The sequence below is a fragment of the Hyaena hyaena genome, unplaced genomic scaffold, assembly GCF_003009895.1.
Source record: "Hyaena hyaena isolate Hyena2069 unplaced genomic scaffold, ASM300989v1 scaffold_8, whole genome shotgun sequence".
Classification (NCBI taxonomy): Eukaryota; Metazoa; Chordata; class Mammalia; order Carnivora; family Hyaenidae; genus Hyaena; species Hyaena hyaena.
Genome location: NW_024080640.1, coordinates 3305285 through 3329654, shown reverse-complemented (window position 1 = coordinate 3329654; position 24370 = coordinate 3305285). Strand labels below are relative to the sequence as shown.

Here is a 24370-nt window from a genome sequence, read left to right as displayed (position 1 = left end):
ACATCCCACGGTCCAGTGGCCCTTGGGGCCATGCTGCCTTCCCTCCTTGCTCTACTCTGAGGATTGGGTCTTTCTCCAGGCTCTCTTCCTCCTCACCAACTGTAGCTGATACATGTGCAGTGATACAGCTCAGAGAGTGTCACCTGAAAATATGGATCTGGAGAATGTGGTCCATTCCATGCCAACCAGTGTCACCTAATTCATTCAGTCAGCCAGCCAATCAAAACACACGAATAAACTTAAATGGTTTCTGAACATAAATATATTTTCAAAGAGCTTCCTTATTTGTATTATAGATATAAACAAAATACATGTATGTGAGGAATAAAATAGGTCTTCCGCTCTTTTGAATAAAAAACCGTAGTAGATGCAGATCTTTGAGGTTCTAATGGGGCCATAAACAAATTCACTGGCCTGTTTTTGGACAAAGGATTATCTGACATTTTACCTCTTCGGTTCCAAGTATGTTTTTGTTGTTAGTAGAGAGACTTCATTGTAAAAGCCTCCTCACCTAGAGATCTGGTGATTTTTTGTGTTTTATTCATCTCTTTCATTTGGCTTCAAGTAAGGTAAGGACATGATAAAATTCAAAATTTACTGCATTTTGTGCTACTGTCAGGTACACAAGTTTCCTCTTGAATATCTGCCTTCGTGAGGGTTGTTCCTGAAGTATTTTGAAGGAAATGGCGTGTCAACCATTCATTGGTTCTCATGGCTTTGCAGTGGAGGCAAGGCCTTTCCCTGACTTGGTAACTTCCCACATTCCTTTGCCTCTGAGCTGTTTTCCTCTTCTTAATACTAGCTGGTGATGGGTGATGTTCGCTTTCACTCTCCTTCCACGAGGAGGCTCCGGAGTTAGATTCTTCACTGTCACACTCAGTACTATCACTATCCTGTTGGGTCTGAGTCATCTGGCTGAATTGAGAATGGCGCCTGGCCCGTCTTTGTTCAAGATACGCATTGACCAAAGCCACTTCTGAGTCAGTTACAGGGGTGAATTGGCTCTGCTTTGGTTTTTTCATAATTTGTAAAGAGTCCCAGTCACCACCTTTGCTTTGCCGCTTGAAGGAACTATCTTTGCTTGCTAACAACCAATGAAACAAATCAGTATGTTAGACATATTATTGGTTACTATAACTTCATCTTACCTAAGGAAGCTTATAGTGTGTGTACACTCACTCTCAGTTGCATTTGCCAAGTCATCACTTTTCTCCACTTACTTGGAAGTGTTGGTGGCTAACTGCATCTTCCAGTACCACACCAAATCTCCTAAAGACCAGAAGGGTCAAACAGATGCTTGACACACTGCTTTTGAAGTTTTGTGGGCCCCAGATATAAGATCAAGGGAAAGGTCTCCAAGCTTTTCCAGAGAAGGACCCTTTCTAACCTTGCCTTGAAGTCTTAAAGTTTCAAGTATGTATGTGACCGTGATCTGGGTAGCAGGAAACTCAAAAGGATCTTTTCTTTATGCAGTGGTGTGCTGGAGTTGTCTTCTACCAGCTGGCTGGCAAGAATGGATTGTGAAACTTTAAGGAGTTTAATAAGATGGTTGTTAAAACACAGCCATTAGTAAAAATTAAATTATACAAACTCACCACTAAATCAATTTATGATACATAAATGTAATAAATATTCAAAACTAATCACTTCCTAATTATTTTATTACATTTTATTATGAGGTATGCTCTTAAAGCTATTTCTGTCGTATCTGGTTGGAAATACTATGTGATGATGTGCTTCTCTGCATGTCTTCCCAACTCCACATTCAGTAACATCACATTGGTAATTTGAAATCAGTTTTGCTGGGTGGGATAAAAATCAACAAGCACTAAAAATCAGGTCTTGGTTTATGGTTTTGTGGGTTGTCTAGGCTTAAAGTGATACGGAACATGTTATTAACGTAGATCACATTTGAAAGTGTCATGGACAAGGCACCTGAGTGGCTCTTGACTTCAGCTCAGGTCATGATCTCTGGTTCATGAGTTCAAGCCCTACATTGGGGTCCTCACTGATAGTGCAGGGCCTGCTTGGGATTCTCTCTCTCTTTTCTCTGTCTCTCACTCTCTCTCTCAAAATAAATAAATAAACTTAAAAAAATACAAAATAAAAATATCACAGGGTGCATGGGTGGCTCATTGGTTGAGTGTCTGACTCCTAGTTTCGGCTCAGGCCATGATCTCATGGGTCATGGGATTGAGCACCGTGTTGGGCTCTGCATTGGGCATGGAGCCTGCTTGGGGTTCTCTCTCTCCCTCTCTCTCTCTCTCTGTCCCTCTCCTGCTCACACATATGTGCTCTCGCTCTCAAAATAAATAAATAAACTTAAAAAAATACAAATTAAAGTGTCATGGGGCATCTGGGTGGCTTATCGGCTGAGTGTCTGACTCTTGGTTTTGATAATGTCTAATCATCATTGACCATGGGATTGAGTCCCATGTTGGGCTCTGCATGGGGCATGGAGCTTGGGGTTCTGTCTCTGTCCCTCTCCCACTCACACGTGTGTGTGTGTGTGTGTGTGTGTGTGTGTGTGTGTGTTCTCTCTTAAAATAAATAAACTTTAAAAAAAGGTGTCATCCTGTAGCCACCACATTGTGAATAGCACCTGAAAACAAATACTCTTCCAGGGTATTCTAACACTATTATCCAATTCAGCAAAGAAGTCACATCATTGACAACCAAGTTAAGTTCTAACATACAGCTTCCTGTTTCTTTAATCTTACTCCTTAACCTAAAGGAAAAGAGCATTCATATTGGAACTATACTTGTTTGTCCATTGCAGCCACAGGTTGGCCAAGGGTGCAAGCTCCTGGCAAAAATCAAGGAAAGTATTTTGCTAGAACTGGTGATCTATATGGAATTTGACATAAAGTGTGTTACCTATTTTATTACTTGTAAATTGTGTGACCTACGTCCTTTCTATCAGCCACATTAAAAAAAAAAAATGTATATACACATACACATTTTTTGAGAGCTGGTTGTTAAAACATTTACCAGCACACCGCTGCTTCTAGGTTATTAAAAAAGATGTCATATAAAGCTCACACTAACAATAAAGGTATGTGAAAGGGGAACTATATGAAGGGAGAAGGCTGAGGAATGCAAAGAGAACTTGAACTCTACCTACCAGTAATTTATAGCCTCTAGCAGCTCTGCTAAAGCAGGTAAACTGTCCTGCGCTAAAGCCAGGAGCTCACATAAGGGGCCACCACAGATCTGGAGAGGTCTTATAACCATTCTGGGCTGTTTGTTTCCAAACTTCACTTTCCACATTCAGCACATATTTCTCTCCTCACAGTCCAATAACAAATATGCACCAGCACTCACCTTTACTGACCGAGGTGCTGGCCCCACTGTCCTCATCCCTTTTCTTCTCTGACATCTGTTTCGGAAATACAGATTAGTAATAGCAATCTCGGTTGGTTTTCACTTACATTTCCTTATAAAACACCATTGCCCTAGACTCTTGGATAATGTCTAATCGTAAACACTCAGTACCATTCAATAAATTCCTATTGAGTTACTATTACAGTGATCTTACTTCTGCTGCCCATGGAAGACCAGGCTTTGATGCAGAATCTGCCAACATGTTTTGAACAAACTAAATGGAACAAAGATTTGAGAGAAAATAATACTGATGAGGATCTATAGGTTATCAAGTTTTCCTGTATTCACATTGTAAAGAAATATCATTTAATATCTTTTTTTTTTAGAGAGAGAGATAGACAGACAGACAGAAAGAGCATGAGCAGGGGAGAAGTGCAGGGACAGAGGGAGGGAGAGAGAATCTCAAACAGGCTCCACGCTCAGTGTTGATCCAAAAACCTGGAATCATGACCCAAGCCAAAATCAGGAGTCGGATACTCAACTGACTGATCCACTGCTGGTGCTCCTAAAACTCATTTAAAAACAGATTTTATAGTACTGGGATTCATTTTAAATTACTTAAAAAAAGTTTTTTAATGTTTGTTTAGTTTTGAGAGAGAGAGACAGTGTGAGCAGGGAAGAGGCAAAGAGAGAGAGGGAGACACAGAATCTAAAGCAGGCTCCAGGCTCTGAGCTGGCAGCACAGCTCAAACTTGCAAATAGCGAGATCATAACCTGAGCCGAAGTCGGACGCTTAACAGAGTAAGCCACCCAGGCACCCCTTAAATTACTTTGTAAAGGATATTTCATCAGATCTTTTTTTTTTATAATGCTTGAAGATCTTTACCAAAGTTCATAAATTCAGTATCTCCTAAATCCTTCAGAAACTTTCCTCCAGAATGCAACCATAACATACTATCTGTGAATTTGGCAACAAAAAAGAAATGGACTTCTTTGAACAGTTCCAATTTCAAATATTCTACTCCAATATTCCATAAATAAATTTATTCCATTGTTCAGATCAGTGCTCCATTTTTTGATGCTGAACATGATTTTGCCAAAAGATATAAATATAAAGCAACTCTTTCAGAATGTATAAAAAATTTTAGAAACACTGGTAACACTTTTGACACATAATATTCTCACTGGGAATCTAATAATCCAGGAAATAATCCCCCAAAGACAGAAAACTTTATGCACAAAAATAATCAGAGTGTAATTAGGATAATAAAAAATTCAAAATTCAAAAGGAGGCAATGGTTACATAAACTATAGTACAATAATACAATTATAATATATAGTTGTAAAAATTATTATAATAAAGGCATATCGCAACATAAGAAAATGCACATTGTAATATTAAGTTAAAAATCATGTTAAAAATTATGTTAAAAGTCAAGAGGCAAATCTGTATATGCAATACGATCACCAGTTCGCTAAAAATATGAAAAAAGACTAAGCGATGTCCACAAGTGTTAGCAACTGTTGAGTTTGAATGAAACAGGGTTAGTTTTCCTTGTAACTTTTTAAGTTGTCTACAATTAGGGAAAAAATGAATTTTGTCGAAAGTCAAACTTCCTTTGGGTAGAAAGTGACAAACTTGGGTCTTCGTAACTACAATCCAGGACCCTTGGCCCATTCCTTTCTTAATATCTGATCTCTGCAATAGCAGTCAAGTATCTTTAACCAGGTGCCTCTCCGCTTTTTGGGTTACTGCAACCAGTCTCTGAAAATGTTAAGAATGGAATCTTCTTTTAAGAAACCACTCTTTTGAACAAACTGAGGGTTGCCGGCTGAGTGTTGGGTGGGGGGATGGGCTAAATGAGCAATGGGCTCTAAGGTGGGCACTTCTAGGGATGAGCACTGGGGGTTACATATATGTAAGTGATGAATTACTAAATTCTCTTCCTGAAATCATTATTACACTACATGTTAACTAACTTGGATTTAAATTTATATATATAAAGGAGACCACTCTTTTAAAAATGGTTGGGGGAGGGGGGCGCCTGGATGGCTTAGTCGGTTAAGCATCCGACTTTCGCTTAGGTCATGATCTCGCGGTTCCTGGGTTCGGGCCCTGCGTCGGGCTCTGTGCTGACTGCCAGCTCAGAGCCTGGAGCCTGTTTCAGTCTGTGACTCCCTCTCTCTCTGACCCTCCCCTGCTCACGCTGTCTCTCTCTCTCTCCTAGAAATAATAAAAAAAAAAAATCCATTAAAAAAATAAAATAAAAAATAAAAATGGTTGGGGGGCTTATTTTAAATTGAATATGTATAGAGGTAATTATTAAATGATTAGCTGTTTATAAAACCTAAATGTTAATAGTAGTTGGTTATTTCCACATAATCTGGAGTGGTTTTTATTTCATTTCTTGCACTTTCCTATAATTTCCACATTTTCTATAATGCATACTTTCGTAATGGAAGGGGAGGGAGGAATGTTTAAAAACATTTATTAGGCTAGGGGTGCCTTGGTGGCTCGGTCGGTTAAGCATCCAACTTCAGCTCAGGTCATGCTCTTACGGGTCATGGGTTCGAGCCCCATGTCGGGCTCTGTGCTGACAGTTAGCTCAGAGCCTGGAGCCTGTTTCAGATTCTGTGTCTCCCTCTCTCTCTGACCCTCTCCTGTTCATGCTGTCTCTCTCTCTCTCTCCCAGAAATAAAACATTAAAAAAACAACAACAAAAAAACACATTTACTAGGCTTATATCATTTTCACGGAAAGCTTCTATATTTGACTTGATGTCACATCAAAATATAATCACAAAATCCTAAAGAAAGATTTTTCATCAAGCTAAGTGGAATCATATGAACTGTGGTTACCCAAAGCATTTTATTAACTATCTGTGTATGAGTCCGTGAGTAAGAACAGCAGCAGAGCCCGCTGAGGAATAGGGTAGAATAGTGGAGAGATCTGGGCTATGGCTCTGTCTTTCTACCAAGGGAAACCTGCAATTTCCCCAATTCACTTAACACCTCCTAAGCTCAGTTTCCATATATGCAAAATGAGAAGCCTGGACTGGTATTGCTTGGAAAAATACCAGCACTAGCAGTCTGAATAAACACTAAACAAATGCGTAAACTAAATATAGTATTTCTAGTCTCCAAAAGCAAAAAGGTAAATGCAACCTGAAGAGTGGCAAATCCAGAGGAAATCCCTGTGCTTCACCTCGGAGGATAACTACCACCACATTTCCATCACGCTTTCACCATGACTTCAAGGTTTGTAAATAAAGGCTCATAGTTCAGCAGAGAAAATGAAGTTCAAAGTGAAAGAAAAATTCCATCCTTCTTAACTAGCTCTCATATGGTTCTCAGATTTCAAATCTGGGACCCTTCAAAGAAGCAGTTCAGCCAATTGTAACTGCCATAAGGGTACAAAATGAAAGACGAAACCTCTGAGATAATTAAGGTTTTAATCAGCACTGAATAGATTGAATTCAACATTTCAGCTATGCTTTGAAGCAAACGAATTATATGGCAGGAAACCTTGGTCTATTTCTCCTCTGTCACTAACCACTTGTGTGATATTGGACAAGTCACTTGATTTCCTTGGGGCTTATCAATTAAAAAAAAAAAAAAAAAGGAGGGATACTGATATCTTACTTGCCTATAGAAAGGTCCAGAGACTGGACCACATGCTCTCTTCAGGTCCATAAAGCTCAGAGCTCTAGGACTCCAAAGAGCTGATGCAAGCAAAGGAGCAGAAGAATAGCTTAGACCTTATAAGTGGTCTTCATGATGAAATTGCCAGGAATCAATTTCAATTTTTTGTTAATTTTCTAAAGTATCTTTTCTGGCCAATCCAGACAAATTCAATATACTTAGCTAGGGAGTCTAGGACACATATAAGCGATCACTATTCTAAATCTCCTTTTGGCAAAGTATCTACTTGAAGAAGCATTTAAACTTTAGATGAAACTTCTTAGGGGGAAGAGGTGGTGAGGGAAGAGTCTCTGATTATTATAATGGAATCCAGCTGGCATAGAGATAACAACCCTCCTCCTCTCCTCCTACAGCTGATGCAGCACTCAGTCTGCCCATTGCCAGCCCGGTGTTCTGACCGTAATGCCAAATGATGGTGGTTTGATTAATCATCAGCTTGTATTAATGGCCAGCAAGGACTCCATGTCAGCAATTTATAAGAGCTCGGTTACTCATAACATGTTGGAGATTCCCAGTCCTGAAAAATTGGGCTACCTCTTTCCTAAGAGGATGGTATTTTCTTCTGCTAGTAGGTGGTCTAGAATGGTGAGTTTCATTCTGTTTAATTTAGTTTAGTTCTGCATCTTATCTTTCGGGAGAGTATATTGCCTCATTCTAAAAACTCCCAAATCCTACAACACGTATTCTATAAATACGACAGCTTTTGTGTCTTTGATTAGAATTACGTGGCTATGAAAGGAATTTGGAGGTCATTAACCAGTAGGCAAGTTTATCCCAGCATTACATAGCCTATGGACAAACTGCAAACAACCTAAATATCTCAGAATTGCGGATTTGGTATGCTGTAACCACAAGACAAAGTTATGCAGTCATTAAGAGTGCTGCTGTATGAACATGATTTGAGGAAGTGTTCCAATATAATATTAAATTTTTAAAAAGCAGGATATGAAACTATGCACAGTCCAATGCCAACAATGTAAGGTCAAGGAGAGATGGAGAGAAATACATCGAGATAGAGAAAAATAAAAAAAAAACTAGAATATGCTCCAAAATGGTAACAATGGTTATCTCTAAAGAATAGGATTACATTAGCTTACATTTTCTTCTTCACCCTTTTCTATATTCTTAGATGCTCTAGAACGAGATGGCGTTATTTTTAAAATAACTTTTAAAAAGTAGTTTCATCGAAGTAAAGTGAATTTATTTTGTGGAAAATCCCCTATTATTATAGCATTTAAAATGAAATAGGATATCCTACCCAGATAGAAGTCCGCGAGAAGAACATCAGGACCAATAGAATGACAAAGTACCAAAGCAGGAAGCTCCCTATTGCCCCACAAGAGTCATCCTTCTGGCATTCATAATCCTGATTTGGGAGAGTAAAACTTAAAGGTAGAGGGGGAGGATCCACCTCCCAAAATAAGGATAAAAGGTCTCCCATGATGGCTTCTTGCTCTGGAAATAAAGCATGCTCAAAGGAATGAAGATGACTGGCAAGTACTTCACTCCATGCGTATGACCGTTTCCTTAGCAACCTATTATGACACACGCCTCAGTAACTGTGACAGGCACTGACAAACCCTCCCTGGATTTCTAAAGTTTTTGGAAGATTTCCCTAAATTATTTCTATGAAAGTTTATGGTATTTACCCCCTACGTCAATAGGGTGCGTTCTGCCTTAATCTTTTTTTTATTTTCCTGAAATTTGTATATACTGTATTTTCTTTAAATTCTAATGCCTATAAAATCTACATCTCTGAGGTATCCATTCATTTCTTCAGTCTTTTATATGTTTCATATCACATACCATATGTAAATTAACATACATAGGTCTAATTTGTTATAGACTGAATTGTGTTCCCCTGAACTCGTAAGTTGAATGAATAACCTCCAATTTGACTATAACCACAAAGAAGGCCTTTAGAGAGACAATTAAGGTGAGGGGCATCTGGGTGGCTCCGTGGGTTGAGCGTCGGACTCTTTTTATTTTTTTTTATGTTTATTTATTTGTGAGAGAGAAAGAGAGCACAAGCAGGGTAGGGGCAGAGAGAGAGAGAGGGAGACACAAAATCCAAAGCAGGCTCCAGGCTGAGAGCCTGAAGCAGGGCTTGAACTCACAAGCTATGAGATCATGACCTGAGCTGAAGTAGGAAGCCCTATCTACTGAGTCACCCAGGAGCTCCACTGAGTTGGAGCCCCACATAGGGCTTTGCACTCACGGTGTAGAGCCTGCTTCTCTCTCCCTCTCTCTGCCCCTCCCCTGCTCAAGAATAAATAAAAATTTTAAAAAGATAATTATGATTAAGTGAGGTCATAAAGATAGACCTTTGTGTCCTTATAAGAGGAAGAGACACCCCCCAGGGGTATGTGGACACAGAAAAAAATGGCCCTGTGAGTACATAGAAATCAGCAAGCCAGGGAAAGAGGCCTCAGGAGAAACCAATTCCGCTGGTGTCTTCATCTTGGACTTGCAACCTGAAAAACTGTGGACAAATTAATTTTTGTGGTTTAAGCCACTCCAGTTACTTTTTGCGGTAACCCTATCAAACTAATACATAATGCCAGCTATATATATATCAAAGTTGGATAGTAGTAGTGTTCCTTTTTAAGCCTTCAACAAATGCACAGTAACTTAAGGACCTCAAGAGAGGAAAGATGTGTCTGTTGAAATGACATCAAATGTATACAATTTTTTAGGAAAGAGAGATGGGGTGGGGAGGAACCTGGTATACTATTGACTCTACATTGAGCCCTTTCACTCTGAACAATTTTTGAGTTAGTTCGTCTCAATCTAAAACTAGAGCAAAACACTACTGCTGCTAAGGCAGTCTAAAATTTATTAAAATCGCAGTTTAAAATACGTTAGATCTTTAAGAGCATAGCATACCTGCAGATTCCATTAATTTGCAATAAATAAATACCAATTCTTATTTATTAAGGAAACTTAATTTTCTTCTATTTGACTTTTGGTGCATTTTAGGAAACATTTTGGTCATTGAGACGTACATGATGTAACAATCCGCTAGCTTATTGTGAAAAGGCGTTTTCATTAGGGTAACATTTCTCCACATCCCCAATGGTGCCCTGTTCTTCCTGGCTGCTGGCCCTGTGCTTTAGGCCAGCATCGCCTCTTCCAGGAAGCTCGCCTCTGGGCTCATCGCGCCCCACTCTCCTGCCCACCTAGGGCACCAGCTGGCTGAGCTCCACCAGACACCAACAAGGGAGCTCCACTCTTACATTCCTACGCGCCCCTCAGCGGCACATTGTAGGCGTTTGTATTTGTTCAATAAAACCAAACTGAACTCCCTGATGGACCTTTTCCTCAGGCTTAGTTCTTCCGAAGAATATGCAAGAAAAGGAACGACTGGATTTTTTGAAACCTCAAAACCACTAGCAACTTTGACACGTTTGGGGTTTTCTTCTCACTGCTGCACCCTTATTACAAGAATATTTAAGAATTTCCATTGGGTCAGAACGTTTTTTTGTGTGAGAAATGCTTTGACGAGGCTGATGGGTATCCGGACACATTACCACATTCTCTAGCCTACAATTAGCTACCCTGCTTTAATAAAATCTGCTTTAAAATGTGAGTCCGTAAACGCCCTAAGAAAGCTAAAATTATATTAATACATAGAAACTCAGCTTGTTACAGTTACTACTTTTTACTGCGAGTTCACAACTTGGTCTGAATTTCCCCCCGCAGCTGAGTAGGAGCCACAAACCCAAACGTTGTTTCCCTGGTAACGCTCCTACCCCTGAGTACTCCCAGCCGCCCGCCTCACCCTCCTCATCTCGCGAGAAGGTCCGTTCTTCCGGTAACTAGTCCGGCAAACTGGTTGCCTTCGCCTTAGCGCTTGGCTTCGCGCATGTGCAGTAAAGGGTGGCGCGAGCCAGCAGCTTCCGGCCGAAGAACATGGTGGGTTTTCGGGGTCATTTTTGTGCTTGCAGGACGCGGAGTCCACGCGTGCCGTGGGGTTTCCACGACTGCTGATCTGCAGAGGGTTCCTCCGAAGGGGGCTGTGGCCAGGCGTCCCTCCACCTGTAGTGAAAAGGAAGGAAGAAGCGTTAGGGGCTGCTGAAGTGTGTGCTGAGAGACCCAGGGAGGGAAGCTCTCGGGACTGGGAAGTTTTGACTCGCGGACTGGGTGGCGGGAAGAGTGCCGCTCTGTACTTTTTGGGATACGACTCCAGATGCGGAAGTCTTAAAATGTTTTTCTGCAGGAGATGAGGCTTAGCGAAACAAAGGAAATATAAATCCCACATGGACCCAAACTGCACACTCCCCAGTGGCTCTCATCCCCTTCACATTAGGAGTGTTCACCCTTAGAAAACCTCAATCCTTACACTTTATCAGCAACACAAAACGGGGGTCTCTGGCGCCCAGCGGTCCGAGTGTAGAGTTGGTTAGGATCGTAGGCGGGTAATGGCTTCTGCGTGAAGATGTAAGAGGAGGGTCTTTAATGGCTTATAGCTAATATGGAATATTTTCTCTCAACGCTTGGTATTTTGAGTTGTTTAAATTAGCCAGACTTTGTGACCTTCCGAACACAATACGGAATAATTGCACGTAAAATCACCACCCTTTAAATTACAAAATAAGGCATTTTTATTCATTGAAGCTGTTCTGTGAAGCGATGAGCAGGTTCTCTATTGATAACAATGTGCCAATAAAGTTATAATTTAGGGCTCCCTTTTCACACGATAATCATGAAATAAAAAGTATTGGAAAGCTATTTTAAAGATAAGGAAAGACATGTGCAGTTCTTAGTTACTATTATAAAGGACCCAAGTTGGATTTCGTAAATGGAGAAGTGGTTTCTTTTCGTTAATTCCTGTGCTTTTTGTTTTTGGATAGATGCAAGGGGAGGCAAGTCCTAGTGCTTCTCTTATTGACAGAACCATCAAGATGAGAAAAGAAACGGAAGCTAAGAAAGTGGTTTTAGCCTGGGGCCTCCTAAATGTATCTATGGCTGGAATGATCTATACTGAAATGTAAGTTACTTAGTCAAAAAAGATGAAACTTGAAGAGGACAGTGGTTGGTTCTACAGGTTTTTGTGTTTGTTTTGATTTTAGGTGTTTTCTGTTGTTTGTTAAGATTTTGAAAAGCCTTTTTAATTTTTTCAGGACTGGAAAATTGATTAGTTCATATTATAATGTGACATACTGGCCCCTTTGGTATATTGGTAAGTAATTAATTTTTTTACTGTCATATAGGTTTGCTACCAATGAAAAACTGCATTCATGTTTAATTCAGCTTTGTAATCATTCCTTCATTGCGTAAATATTTGAGTGTGTGCTGTGTTCCAAAAACTGGGAATCTTGCAGGAAGGGAACAAGAAAGATTCTTACCCTCATGGAAGGAACATTCTAGTAGAGGAGACAAATTAAACAGTACAATTCCAGGTGATCATTGGAGTTCTGTGATGAAAAATAACGTTTGGTGATGGTGATTTGTATTTATTTTCTCTGAAATGCCTTCCCTACTTCCCTACCATTTCTCCTTTCAAGAACAATCAGATTTCCATTCCATTGATGCCTTCCTCAGTTTCCTTGTTCCTTCCTCTTCTCTCGTCTACTTCTCTCTGCTGTTTAGTAGTCCTTGAGTATAGAGTCTTTATGGCCATTAAAGTGAATTCCATAGTCCAATACACACAATGTGGAATCCGTGGTAGGGACGTGGTGTGGCAAGTGAATGAGCAAGAGTTTGGGAAGCACCCTGGTGGCATTGTAGGTTAAGCGTCCGACTTTGCCTCAGGTCATGATCTTACAGTTTGCGGGTTCAAACCCCGCGTCGTACTCTCTGCAGACAGCTCAGAGCCTGGAGCCTGCTTCAGATTCTGTGTCTCCCTCTCTCTCTGCCCCTCCCCTGCTCGTGCTCTTTCTCTCTCTGTCTCTCAAAAAATAAATAAACATTAAAAAAAATTTAGTAAGCACAAGTTTTGAAATCTGCATACCTGAGTATATAAGTAACTAGCTGTGTGCTCTTGCAAAAGTCACTTGACTACTCTAGTCAGATACAGGTGAAAATCTTTATTGTACAAGGTTGTGAGGTTAGTGATTTTTTTTTCTACACCCAACGTGGGGCTCAGACTCAGAACCCCCAGATTGTGTTGCATGCTCCATCAACTGAGCCAGCCAGGTGGCTGATAATATTTTGAAATTCACTAGTAAGTTCCCTATAATAGGCATTTATGTAATAGACATTATACATAATAGACATTCATTAAATGGCAACTGTTATGAGGACTAAGAAGATAGTTTTCAGTTTTGTTGTTAATTTGCTAAAGTATGAAGGGTTTTGTTTCCCACCCACCTTTAAATGTTCTCCCACCCTCCCCCTTAAAAAAGTAAATTGTTCTCTTCCAGAGCTTGCCCTTGCATCCCTCTTCAGCCTGAATGCCTTATTTGATTTTTGGAGGTATTTCAAATACACTGTGGCACCAACAAGTCTGGTTGTTAGTCCTGGACAGCAAACACTTTTAGGGTTGAAAACAGCTGGTAAGTGTTTTATGTCTTTTGCAAAGGTGGGGGAAAGGTTGGCAATAAATCTTTCTCAATTTAATTTGCCCTTTTTATAGACTCAGCTGGAAGGGACTTCTAAAGCCATCTGGTTGAACTATATTAAACAAGTCTGTAATAAATTGCCTTAAGACCAATGATTATCATTCCTATTTGTATAAACTGAATGGAAATACTATTCAACAGCCTCGTGAAAGTTTGTTCCATTGTTTAATTACAATTAAAATTAAATGACTAACCCTTGGGGATTGAAGCTAATCTCTTACTTTAAACTGTATGGAAATGGTAAAGCACTACTTTGTGTCCTTAGGTGATAATACATTATGTAATTTAACAACCAAGTCACTCTATTACTTTCTCCTTTCTTGAAAAAAAAAGATTCATTTTTCATTGTCTATTTTTATAGAAATTTTATTTAAACATGCACACACACATTATTTATTTACTATTTATTTATTTATTTATTTATTCTTTCCTTCCTTCCTTCCTTCCTTCTAGTTGTACAGACTACTCCTCCACATGATCTGGCAGCAACCCAAATCCCTCCCTCTCCATCTTCTCCTTCAATTCAGGGTCAGAGTGTGTTGAGCTATAGCCCATCTCGTTCACCCAGTACCAGCCCCAAGTTCACCACCAGCTGTATAACCGGATACAGCCCTCAGCTGCAAGGTCTGTCATCAGGTGGCAGCGGGTCCTATAGTCCCGGAGTGACTTACTCTCCCATCAGTGGTTATAATAAGGTAATGAATCTTTTCTCCTGGCCAGTCACATTATTTTACAATTGGGAGCTACCTTGAAAGTCACCAAATGAATCAAAACTCCTCATTTTCTCACTGACAGGACTGAGAAACAGTGGGTAATTGACTTGCCCAAGTTGCCGATATAAGAGCCAAGAACAGAACCCAGATCCTGATACCTAGTCAGAAGTTCCTTATACCATACCCTAAAATGAAAGAAAAAAATTAGCTTTTGCAAAGACCATGGACTGAGGGTCACCATTCTAGGATCTTTCTGCAGGGTCTTTCAAACAAATTGAGACTGTGATAATTTTTTACTTTAGGTTTTTAGATTCACGTTTGCCCTCTTTCTTTGCTTGTTTATATGAAACTTTTGTATATCCTTACAGAATCTTAATGTTTTTTTTCATGTTGGAGTTATCTCCTAAGCTAAAAACTGGGAGTGTTGTGTAGTTTGACTCTTCATGATGGCCACCACCCTTCATGGGATGACTAGAAACCTTCTTTCCAACTCCCCCAGTAAAGTGGGATGTTGTTCTCATTTTGGGGTTTGATAGAAGCAAAATTGACAAATTTGAAATCGTGACTCCTCCCTGAAGCATAAGAATATAAAAGGAGTGTTAAAGGGGGCATGATCACATTTTCAGAAGATCTCACTAGTTAGAACTACTCTCTGTAGCTGCTAGCTAGATGAGGGATGTCCGGAAGTGATATCAACACACTGCCCTTACCCATTACATAATACTTCTTTGTGATGAACTTCCATACTACTGGTTCCCCAATAATAATTTTGGCAAGTAATAAAAGGTAGGAAATTTTGTACAAGTTAAATATTAGGAAGTGTGTATGTAGCAATATTTAATAACCCATAGGTAAATATGACTTGTAAAAATAGTTTTTGTTTTCATGAGGAAAAAAATCATAGTTCTACCACCCAAACATAATTTCTGTTTAATGGCTACTTAATACTCATCTAGTGGAAATACCATAGTTTACTCTTGAATATGCAAGTTATTTTTATTTCTTAAAAACTGTTAATCTCGGGGCGCCTGGGTGGCTTAGTCGGTTAAGCGTCCGACTTTCGCTTGGGTCATGATCTCGCGGTTCGTGGGTTCGAGCCCCGCGTCGGGCTCTGTGCTGACTGCCAGCTCGGAGCCTGAAGCCTGTTTCAGTCTGTGACTCCCTCTCTCTCTGACCCTCCCCTGCTCACGCTGTCTCTCTCTCTCTCCTAGAAATAAATTAAAAAAAAAAAAATTAAAAAAAAAAAAAAACTGTTAATCTCTACTAAATAGCTCTGTGTATAAAATTGGTAACATTAATTATCTTTTTTTTCTCCTGGACTATAACCTTCTTGAGTACAGGATTGTGTGTTTTTATTCATGTTTGTTTTCTTAGCACAGTACATGAAATATAGATGCTATACATACATATTTGTTGAACTAAGTTAATACAGTGGAAAAGTTAATGAAATAGAATCATTATTTTTCTAGGGAAAAAAAAAAACGCCAAGATTGACTAAGAAGTAGAAAACTTAAGTAAAAAAAAGAAGAAAAAGTTTAAACTGTAATCAAATATATCTGCAGAATATGTTAGGGTTCTGAAGTTTTGTCACTGAGTTATTTTAAATTTTCAAGAAACTTTTAAACTTCTGATAATGGAAATGTTCAAATGTAGATGAAAATGAAGGGACTGGTACAATGCATTTCTAGAGTCAGAATATAGAGAAGGGGGCATCTGGGTGGCTCAAGTCAGTTAAGTGTCCACCTCGTGATTTCAGCTTGAATCATGATCCCAGGGTTGTGGGATAGGGTCGGGGTCCGTGCTGAGCATGAAATCGGCTTGGGATTCTCTCTCTTTCCCTCTGCCCCTCTCCCTGTTTGTGCTCTCTATCTCAAATTTAAAAAAAAATTTTTTTTTAAAGAAAAAAAATAATAAGAGAAAGCAGGGCACCTGGGTAGCTCAGTCAGTTAAGTATCCAAATCTTGATTTTGGTTCAGGTCATGATCTCATGGTTATGAGATTGAGCCCTATGGGCTCTGTACTGGTCATGGAGCCTGCGTAAGATTCTCTTTCTCCCTCTTCTTTCTCCCTTCCCCCCCCCCCATTGCTCACACACTCTCTCTGTTTCTCTCTCAAAAAAAGAGAAAGAAATCAATGTGGAAGAGGATTAAATTTTTCTTTTTTTTTTTTCCAACTTTATTTTGCCACTGTACTGGAGTAAATAGTTGATAATATAGATAATACCAGTGACCAATAATTGTATTCTTTTAAGTTTTATTTATTTAAGTAGTCTCTACACCAAATGTGGGGCTTGAACTCACAACCCTGAGATCAAAACTTGGATGCTCTTCTGACTGAGGCAGCCCCATGCCCCCCTATTTTTAAAGTGTTTAACTTCACAAGTATAAGGAAACGGAAGTTAAATGTAAATTTTAAAAAATTCTTCTGTATTCAATAAGCATTTTAAAATCGTAAAATGGAGGTACCTATCAACTTTCTTCTGAACAGGATTAGTACAGCATTTTCATTTAATAGATGGGGAATATGTATTAAATGTTCATATGCTTTGATCAGATCATTTCAGTACTAAGAAGCTCCTGAAGGACATTCTCAGAAATTAAGAAAAGATTTATGTAGGGGCGCCTGACTGGCTCAGTTGGTTGAGCGTGTAAGTCTTGATCTCAGAGTCATGAGCTCAAGACCCACATTGGGTGTGGAACCTACTTAAAAAAAAAGAAAAGAAAAGATATATGTACAGAGATGTTAACGTTTACAGTGGCCAAAAATTGTAGACATCTCAAATGTATTGAATGTAAAAATAAATGATGGTATATATGTATAATGAAATATTATACAGCTAGTAAGAATAATATTATAAAGAATTTTTATGGGAAAATCCTTGGTTAACTTTAAAAAAACAATGAAGTTGAGCGGCACCTGGGTGGCTCAGTCGGTTAAGCATCTGACTGTTGATTTGGGCTCAGGTCATGATCTCACAGTTTGTGAGTTCAAGCCCTGCATGGGACTCTGCACTAACAGTGCAGAGGTCACTTGGGATTCTCTCTCTGCCTCTTCCCTGCTTATGTGTGCACACATGCATGTGTGCTCATTCTCTCTCTCAAGTAGAAAAAAAATTAAAATTGAAGTTTAAAAAACAATTGTTTTTGTTTAAAAAAACGAAAATATGTAAAAACAAAAATATATTGATATAGCTATGTACAATTAAAGATTTGAAAATACAGAAAATGTGAAAAGGGATTATATTATCTCTAGGTTGTAGTTTAAGTATGACTGATTTTCTTCAAACTTCCCATTTTTTAAAACATGCACATAGTGCTTTTTTTTAAAAAAAAAAAATAGACTTTATATTTTAGAACAGTTTTAGGTTTGGGCACCCAGGTGGCTCGGTCAGTTGAGTGACTAACTTTTGATTTCAGCTTGGGTCATAACCCAAAGGTTGTGTGATCAAGCCCCGTCTTGGGGCTCCGCCCTGAATGTGGAACCTGCTTGGGATTCTCTCTCTCCTTCTGCCTCTCTCCCCACTTCTTGCCCTCTCTCTCTCTCTTAAAAAACAAAACAGAATAGTTTTAGTTTCACAGCAAAACTGAGCGGAAGGTACAGAGACCTGTCCTATACTTTTTGCCCACCCCCCCCCCCCCCCCGCACCACCACCATGGGCACAGCCTTCCCAATATCAAAATCCCCCACCAGAGTGGTACGTGTGTTCCAGTTGATGAACCTATATTGGTATGTCATTATCACAGTTTACTCTAGGGTTCATTCTTGGCGGTGTACATTATGCAGGTTTAGACAAATATGTAATTCTGTGTATCCACCATTATGGTATGGTATCATACAGGGCCATTTCATTGCCCTAAAAATCCTCTTTGCTCCACCTATTCATCCTCTCCCACTCCTGACCCCAATCCCTGGCAACTACTGATCCTTTTACTTTTTCCATAGTTTTGCCTTTTCCAGAATATCATATAATTGAAATCATACAGTGTAGCATTTTCACATTGGCTTCTAATTTTAGTCAGTCATGTGCATTTAAGGTTCCTTCATGTCTTTTCATGGCTTGAGAGCTCATTTCTTTTTAATGCTGAGTAATAAATATTCCATTGTGCAGATGTACCACCCATTCACCTACTAAAGGATGTCTTAGTCGCTTCTGAGTTTTGGCATTTATGGAATAAAGCTGCTGTAAATATCTGTAGGCAGGTTTTTGTATAGTCCTAAGTTTTCAACTCCTTTTGGGTAAATCCCAAGGAGCACAGTTGCTAATCATATGGTGAGTGTAGTTTAGTTTAGTAAGAAACTGCCAAACTGTCGTCCAAAGTGGCTGTACCATTTTGCATCCCTGCCAGGAGTGAACGAGAGACCTATTACTCCACATCCTTACCAACTTTTGATGTTGTCATTGTTCTGGAATTTGAGCATCCTAATGGGTGTGTTACTTTTTGAAAGTAAAAAACCAACACAAAAATAAGTTTCAATAAGAAAAAGTTCTTTTATTTTGTGTAGTTGGCAAGCTATAGTCCCTCTCCTTCTTCTCCGTACCCTACAACTGTTGGACCAGTGGAGGGCAGTGGGCTGAGATCTCGCTACCGTTCTTCACCCACTGTCTACAACTCCCCTACTGACAAAGAAGACTACATGACAGACCTACGAACTTTGGATACTTTTCTTAGAAGTGAGGAAGAGAAACAGCATAGAGTTAAGCTGGGTATGTATGTTTTTATTCATTTCCAACTTAATATTTTTGGTGTTACTTTACATTATCCTTAACCTATTATTTTCATTACTTTGATACCTGTACATTAATATTTCTTTTTTACTAATATCCTTTGTGTAGCTCAGGAGAGAAATGCATTTTGTTTTTATATTCTATATAGTTAGAATTTTAGGTTCGCCAAATTTAAGAAGTAAAATACAGCTGAACTGAGAATTCTTGAACCTTTTATCTACATTAAGATTGAAAGCTTTTTCTATAATATAAATTATACTTTGTATTTAAAAGTTGAGGCTATAAAATGTTTTTGAAGTGATGCAGAGCAAAGCTTATTGAAGTGCTAGTTGTCTCCTTTTGGTCCTTGGAAGATTGGCGTGACAAGAGGGATAAAGGAGAAAAAACATATTTACTCTAGAAGCGCTCCTGTTTTTCAGAATATTTTCGAACTTCTCTTTAGTTTACTTTGGGAAACAATGTTAGCAAATCTTAATCTATTTGGGGTGGATTTGATTATAACAAAGTCAATTATTTGAAACCAAATTAGGTTATTGAGCCACGTAATGATTTTTGCCCCTCAGGAACTTTCACAGAAAGCACATTAGGTGCTAACGCATGGCCACAATGAGGAAGTCCGTTATTGGACCATGGCTCTTTGTGTCACTTGAAATCTCTCCATTGATTTTTAATTTAATTTTGCCTGAAAGTGCCAGAAATGTCAAAGAAACAAATCAATATTATCTTGTTATTTGTTGATGCCTGATTTTTCTTTTGGTGAAATTTTGAAATATTTCAAGTTTTCTGAAAATTATATAGAGTATAATGCAAAGCACAACCTATGTTGTTCCCTTTCCCTATCTTTGTCTTATTGAGATATTTTCTGGCTTCCATTTTTATTTTCTCTTTGACCCATTGGAGTTATTTAGAAGCATTGTTGTTATTGCTTAAAAGTAGTGTTAGTGATCGGTATTGCTTTTAATTTCCAAACATATGAAAGAAAGGTTTGATTATCTTTTATTTTTCCTCTTAAGTTAATTGTGCTACAGCTAGAGGTTGTAATCTCTACCCTGTTAATTCTTTGGTATTTTTTAAGACTTGCATTTAGGCCCGCTGTATAATTACTTTTTATAAATGGGTTTTGGTATATTGAAAAGGATGCATAGTCTCTAAATATTTGGCTCCATATTTGCCCATTGAACCAAACTTCCTGAAGGTGTTCTTAAATTCTTTATCTTATCAGTCTTCATGCACTTGCTCTATTAGTAAGAAAGTCCGTTAAAAGCTCCTACTGATTGTCTTACATTACATGTGTCCTGGTAATTCTGTCAAATTTGCTAAATATATATGAAATTATGTTAAGTGCATATAAATTCATGATTGTTAATATCATTCTGGTTAGTTATTCCTTGTATCTTTATCTCAGCTTTTTGCCTTCAGAGTCTGTTTTCTCTGATACTAACACAGCTGTACTGATTTTCTTTTGGTTAGTATTTGCCCGGTGTATCTGTGTCCATCCCTATACTTTGAACTCTGTGCCTGTAGGTTTTAGGTAATTCAGTATTTATAGAAATTAATTTTTAAATCATATTTTTGTGAGGACCTACTTTAGTTTCTTTTCAAAATTATTACTATGTTGGTTGTCGTAGTGGTTTTCTCATTCCGTCATTCCTTCTGTCTTATTCTCTTTTACATTTTTAAACATGTTTTGTGATAAAATATGCGTAAGGTTCACTATTTTAACCATTTAATCCAGTGATAGTGAGTACATTCACATTGTTGTGCAAACACCTTTTACATTCTTTTGTTGGGATTCCATTGCAAAATAACACTTTTTCTTCTCCCCAATTATGTCGTTTATTTTCATGGTTAGATTGTCTCAGATTTGGGTAGTGGGATCCTCTGACTTCAGTTTTTCTGTTTGTTGTTTTGTTTTACTTTCTAGCACCACAAGCCTATATTCCAGGCTTGTCTTGTACTTTCCTGGTTAACTAGCTCTGGAGTTAGTCCATTTCTCCAAGGAACCATGATTGCTTTTAGTAGAGAATGATGTTGAGAAATTAATGTCTGGGCACTGGATATGTCGTTGTTGATGGGATATCGTTACTCTAAGTCCTCTCAACAGACAGCTAGGAATATATATGTGTACACACACACCTAAATGTATTTCCGTATCCATCCATCTGTGTATATGAAAAACCACGAGTACAAACTGATACCTCCAATTCCAGTCCAACTATACAGTTTATACAGCCTCCTACAGTTTATTCTAGCCTCTTCCCTTTTCAGATTCGTAAGTCCTTTCTCCAATAGTAAGAAACCAGGGACTTACATTTACTCTTTCTCACGCACTTCTTTTGCTGACTGGACACTTCATCCTCAACTTTTTCGCATGCACCTCCCAAGAACGTGAACATTTTCCTTTAACTACAACATAATTACTACCATGCTTGAGATACTGGTATTAATCATATTCACATTTCTTCCAATTGACCCAATAATGCCTTTGTAGCATTTTTTTTTTCTTTTGCTGACGCAGGATCTGGTCAAGGATCATGTATCGTCCTTAGTTGTCATGCTTCTTTTGTCTTCTTTAATCTCGAACATTTGTGCATCTTTGTTTTGTTTTTCATGATTTTCATGACATTTACGTTGAGTCAGCCTAGTTGTTTGGCAAATTTGGATTTGTGTGATCATTTTTCATTATTGGATTAGATAAGAATCAGTTTAAACACGATTTTTTGGCAAGAATACAATTTACGGGACAGTGTGCTCCTCTCAGTGTATCACATCAGGAGACTCAAGATACGATTTTGTCCCTTTATTGGTAACATTAAATTAGATCGCTTGGTCAAGATGATGGCAACCTTGGCCTTTCCCTTTTGTAATTTTTAAAAAAAATTTTTTTTTTTAATGTTTTATTTATTTCTAGGAGAGAGAGAGACAGCGTGAGCAGGGGAGGGTCAGAGAGAGAGAGGGAGTGACAGACTGAAACAGGCTCCAGGCTCTGAGCTGGCAGTCAGCACAGAGCCCGACGCGGGGCTCGAACCCACAAACCGCGAGATCATGACCTAAGCGAAAGTCGGATGCTTAACCGACTAAGCCACCCAGGCGCCCCACCCTTTTGTAATTAATAAATAATCTATAGTGTGATACTTTGAGACTTGTGAGTCCTATTCCCTAGCCTTTTACCCAGTGATGTGAGCATCCGTTGATAGTCCTCTCCTGATAAGTTACTGCAGTGGTGCTTGTAGAATGGAGACTTTCTAACACTTTTATTTCTCCTGCATTTAGTAGTTTCGCATTATTCTGTGTTCCCCCTCACCCCACAGTTTGTTTGCACTGCTGGTTGGGTCTTCCATTAGTGGTATCTAACCTGCTGTTTAACTCATTTTTTTTTTAATTTGTAGTGTTTTTTTTTCCTCCAGTTTTCAAGGTTTTACTTGGTTCTCTTTCAAATATGCATGATTTATTTTAGGGTATCTTGTTCTTCTGTTTTCAACTTTTTCCTATCTCAGTTACTTTAAACATGACTTTTTTAAAGTGTCCTATAGTTCAGTTATCTAAAGTTCTCGAAGATTAAGTGCTCACATTTTTGTCTTGTTGATTCCTTTGCTTGGAACCCTCTTCCCTCTTGTGATTTATGTACTTCTTGTTTGTTTTTGGTAAGCTTATCTGCAGTACATTTCTATCTGAGCTTTTCTACCCTAGGCAGGCTGGATATAAGCCTTGTCTCCTCTTGGCAGTTTTGTATTTGCCTCTGCCAAATGACTAAGGAGCATTATGGACCTTGAACTAACTTAAGTAATTTCTGGGCTAGGAGGTTCCTGGATTTCACAGGTAGTATAAATGGGGATTCTAAACCCATGTGTAAATGGATAATTTTTAAATACCTGTACAACTTAGACGAGTCTCCTAGTTATCTCCAAGTTATCCTGTCAGTGGACAGATTTTTTTCTTATCTACCAAAAATGTGGCCTTTTGAGATTCCTAGCCCTATGCTGGTTATAGGTGTTAGAGGTAGGAGAAAAGGGTCTCAGTCCAACTCTACCTCATTACCATTTCCCACTAGGGCAGTGAAATCCAAGCTGATAGGTTTCCCAAAGCCTATAGAATTCTCCAGAGCAGCCACAGCATCAGCTCACGGGGATGCTAGGGAAAAATCGTATTTCCTGCCATCAAGGAACTCAGATTCTGTTTGGGTAAAAAGACAGACCATAGCCTTAAAGTGTAATAAGTACTCTGGTAGAATCCTCTAGAGGATGAAGTCCCCATGTTAACTATTAACGTTTCCTAAAAGTAAGTTTATAAATTTAAAAATGTAATCAGCAGTCTCTTTTAATGCAACACAGGAATTATTACAGGCCATAAAGAGAACACAGTAGTACAGGGAAGAGTGAGTGGAGCTGCTGGCCCACAGAGTAGTTTATTAATAGGAGGCTGTAGTCCTACCATTCAGAAAGAGCTACTAAAAATTCAAGCAAGGAACTTCCTTAGCCTACTTATTTCCTGAGGAAATTTGTCTTTTGTTTGTTTTTTGCTGAGTCATTTGAAAGTCTCAGGGAATGAAACAAGCTTGATTTTATAACAAAAATAAACAGACACTTTCAACCACTTGATTGATATTGCTCAGAAAATGTTCTTTTTAATTTTTAGCACAGGCAGTCTGTGTTCTCTAAAGAAGAGGTGATGTCAGGGAGGAGGGAAGAGAAGAGTCTCGTGGGGCTTTGTCTGCCTCGATTGCTATCGCCTAGGTGCCCAGATACCTGGTGTTCGTGTGCTAACTCCAAATGTCAAAGTTATTACAGCACACACTGATGCTCTGTAAATTCATCATTGTAGGGAGTCCAGATTCTACCTCGCCTTCCACCAGCCCTACGTTCTGGAACTACAATCGTTCTATGGGAGATTATGCACAGACTTTAAAGAAGTTTCAGTATCAGCTTGCCTGTAGGTCTCAGGCCCCGTGTGCTAACAAAGATGAAGCTGATCTCAGTTCTAAACAAGCTGCAGAGGAGGTAAATGGGAAATAAAAATGACTTCGTATTTATGACTGCAGATTGTTATAAAGTCTCTGCTACTTCTGGAACATTTTTTTGTTTGTAATCTTTGCTGTTACTGGCTAGAAACATAAATCTGGCACACATTAAACACTGGAAAGACCCCTATCTAACTTTGTGTACCTAAAACTGAATTATATTGTATGCTTTATTTTTTATTACATATAGTTGACATTAGTATCCACACTAAAACATTTTTCTGCATTCATTTATAAAAAGGTATCTCAAGTATCTATTTGTATTTAATATATACAAGACTTACTTTTTTTTTTTTTTTTTTTAATATTTTTATTCTAGGAGAGA

General features: G+C 38.6%; 2 protein-coding genes across 4 annotated transcripts in view; one reads left to right on the top strand and one right to left on the bottom strand.

Moving 5' to 3' along the window:
• Positions 1-279: 279 nt before the first annotated feature.
• SSMEM1 (serine rich single-pass membrane protein 1) lies at positions 280-8526 on the bottom strand. The gene is made up of 3 exons (XM_039243776.1): positions 8285-8526; positions 3325-3379; positions 280-1084 (listed from the first exon to the last, which is right to left on the bottom strand). The coding sequence occupies exons 1-3, from the start codon at positions 8465-8467 to the stop codon at positions 588-590; spliced, it is 735 nt and encodes a 244-aa protein (XP_039099707.1). The 5' UTR covers positions 8468-8526; the 3' UTR covers positions 280-587.
• A 1015-nt stretch (positions 8527-9541) lies between these two features.
• TMEM209 (transmembrane protein 209) overlaps positions 9542-24370 on the top strand; it is a 32811-nt gene continuing 17982 nt past the window's right edge. The window contains exons 1-7 of one of the 3 annotated variants that reach the window (XM_039243759.1): positions 9542-9559; positions 11880-12016; positions 12150-12208; positions 13392-13523; positions 14043-14284; positions 18806-19007; positions 23850-24025. In XM_039243759.1, the coding sequence (XP_039099690.1) occupies positions 11880-12016; positions 12150-12208; positions 13392-13523; positions 14043-14284; positions 18806-19007; positions 23850-24025 (948 nt within the window). In that variant the 5' untranslated portion in view covers positions 9542-9559. Of the gene's footprint in view, positions 9560-10860; positions 10942-11879; positions 12017-12149; positions 12209-13391; positions 13524-14042; positions 14285-18805; positions 19008-23849; positions 24026-24370 lie in introns of those variants that run through there. The other 2 variants (XR_005530438.1, XM_039243749.1) reach the window with 2 other exon arrangements.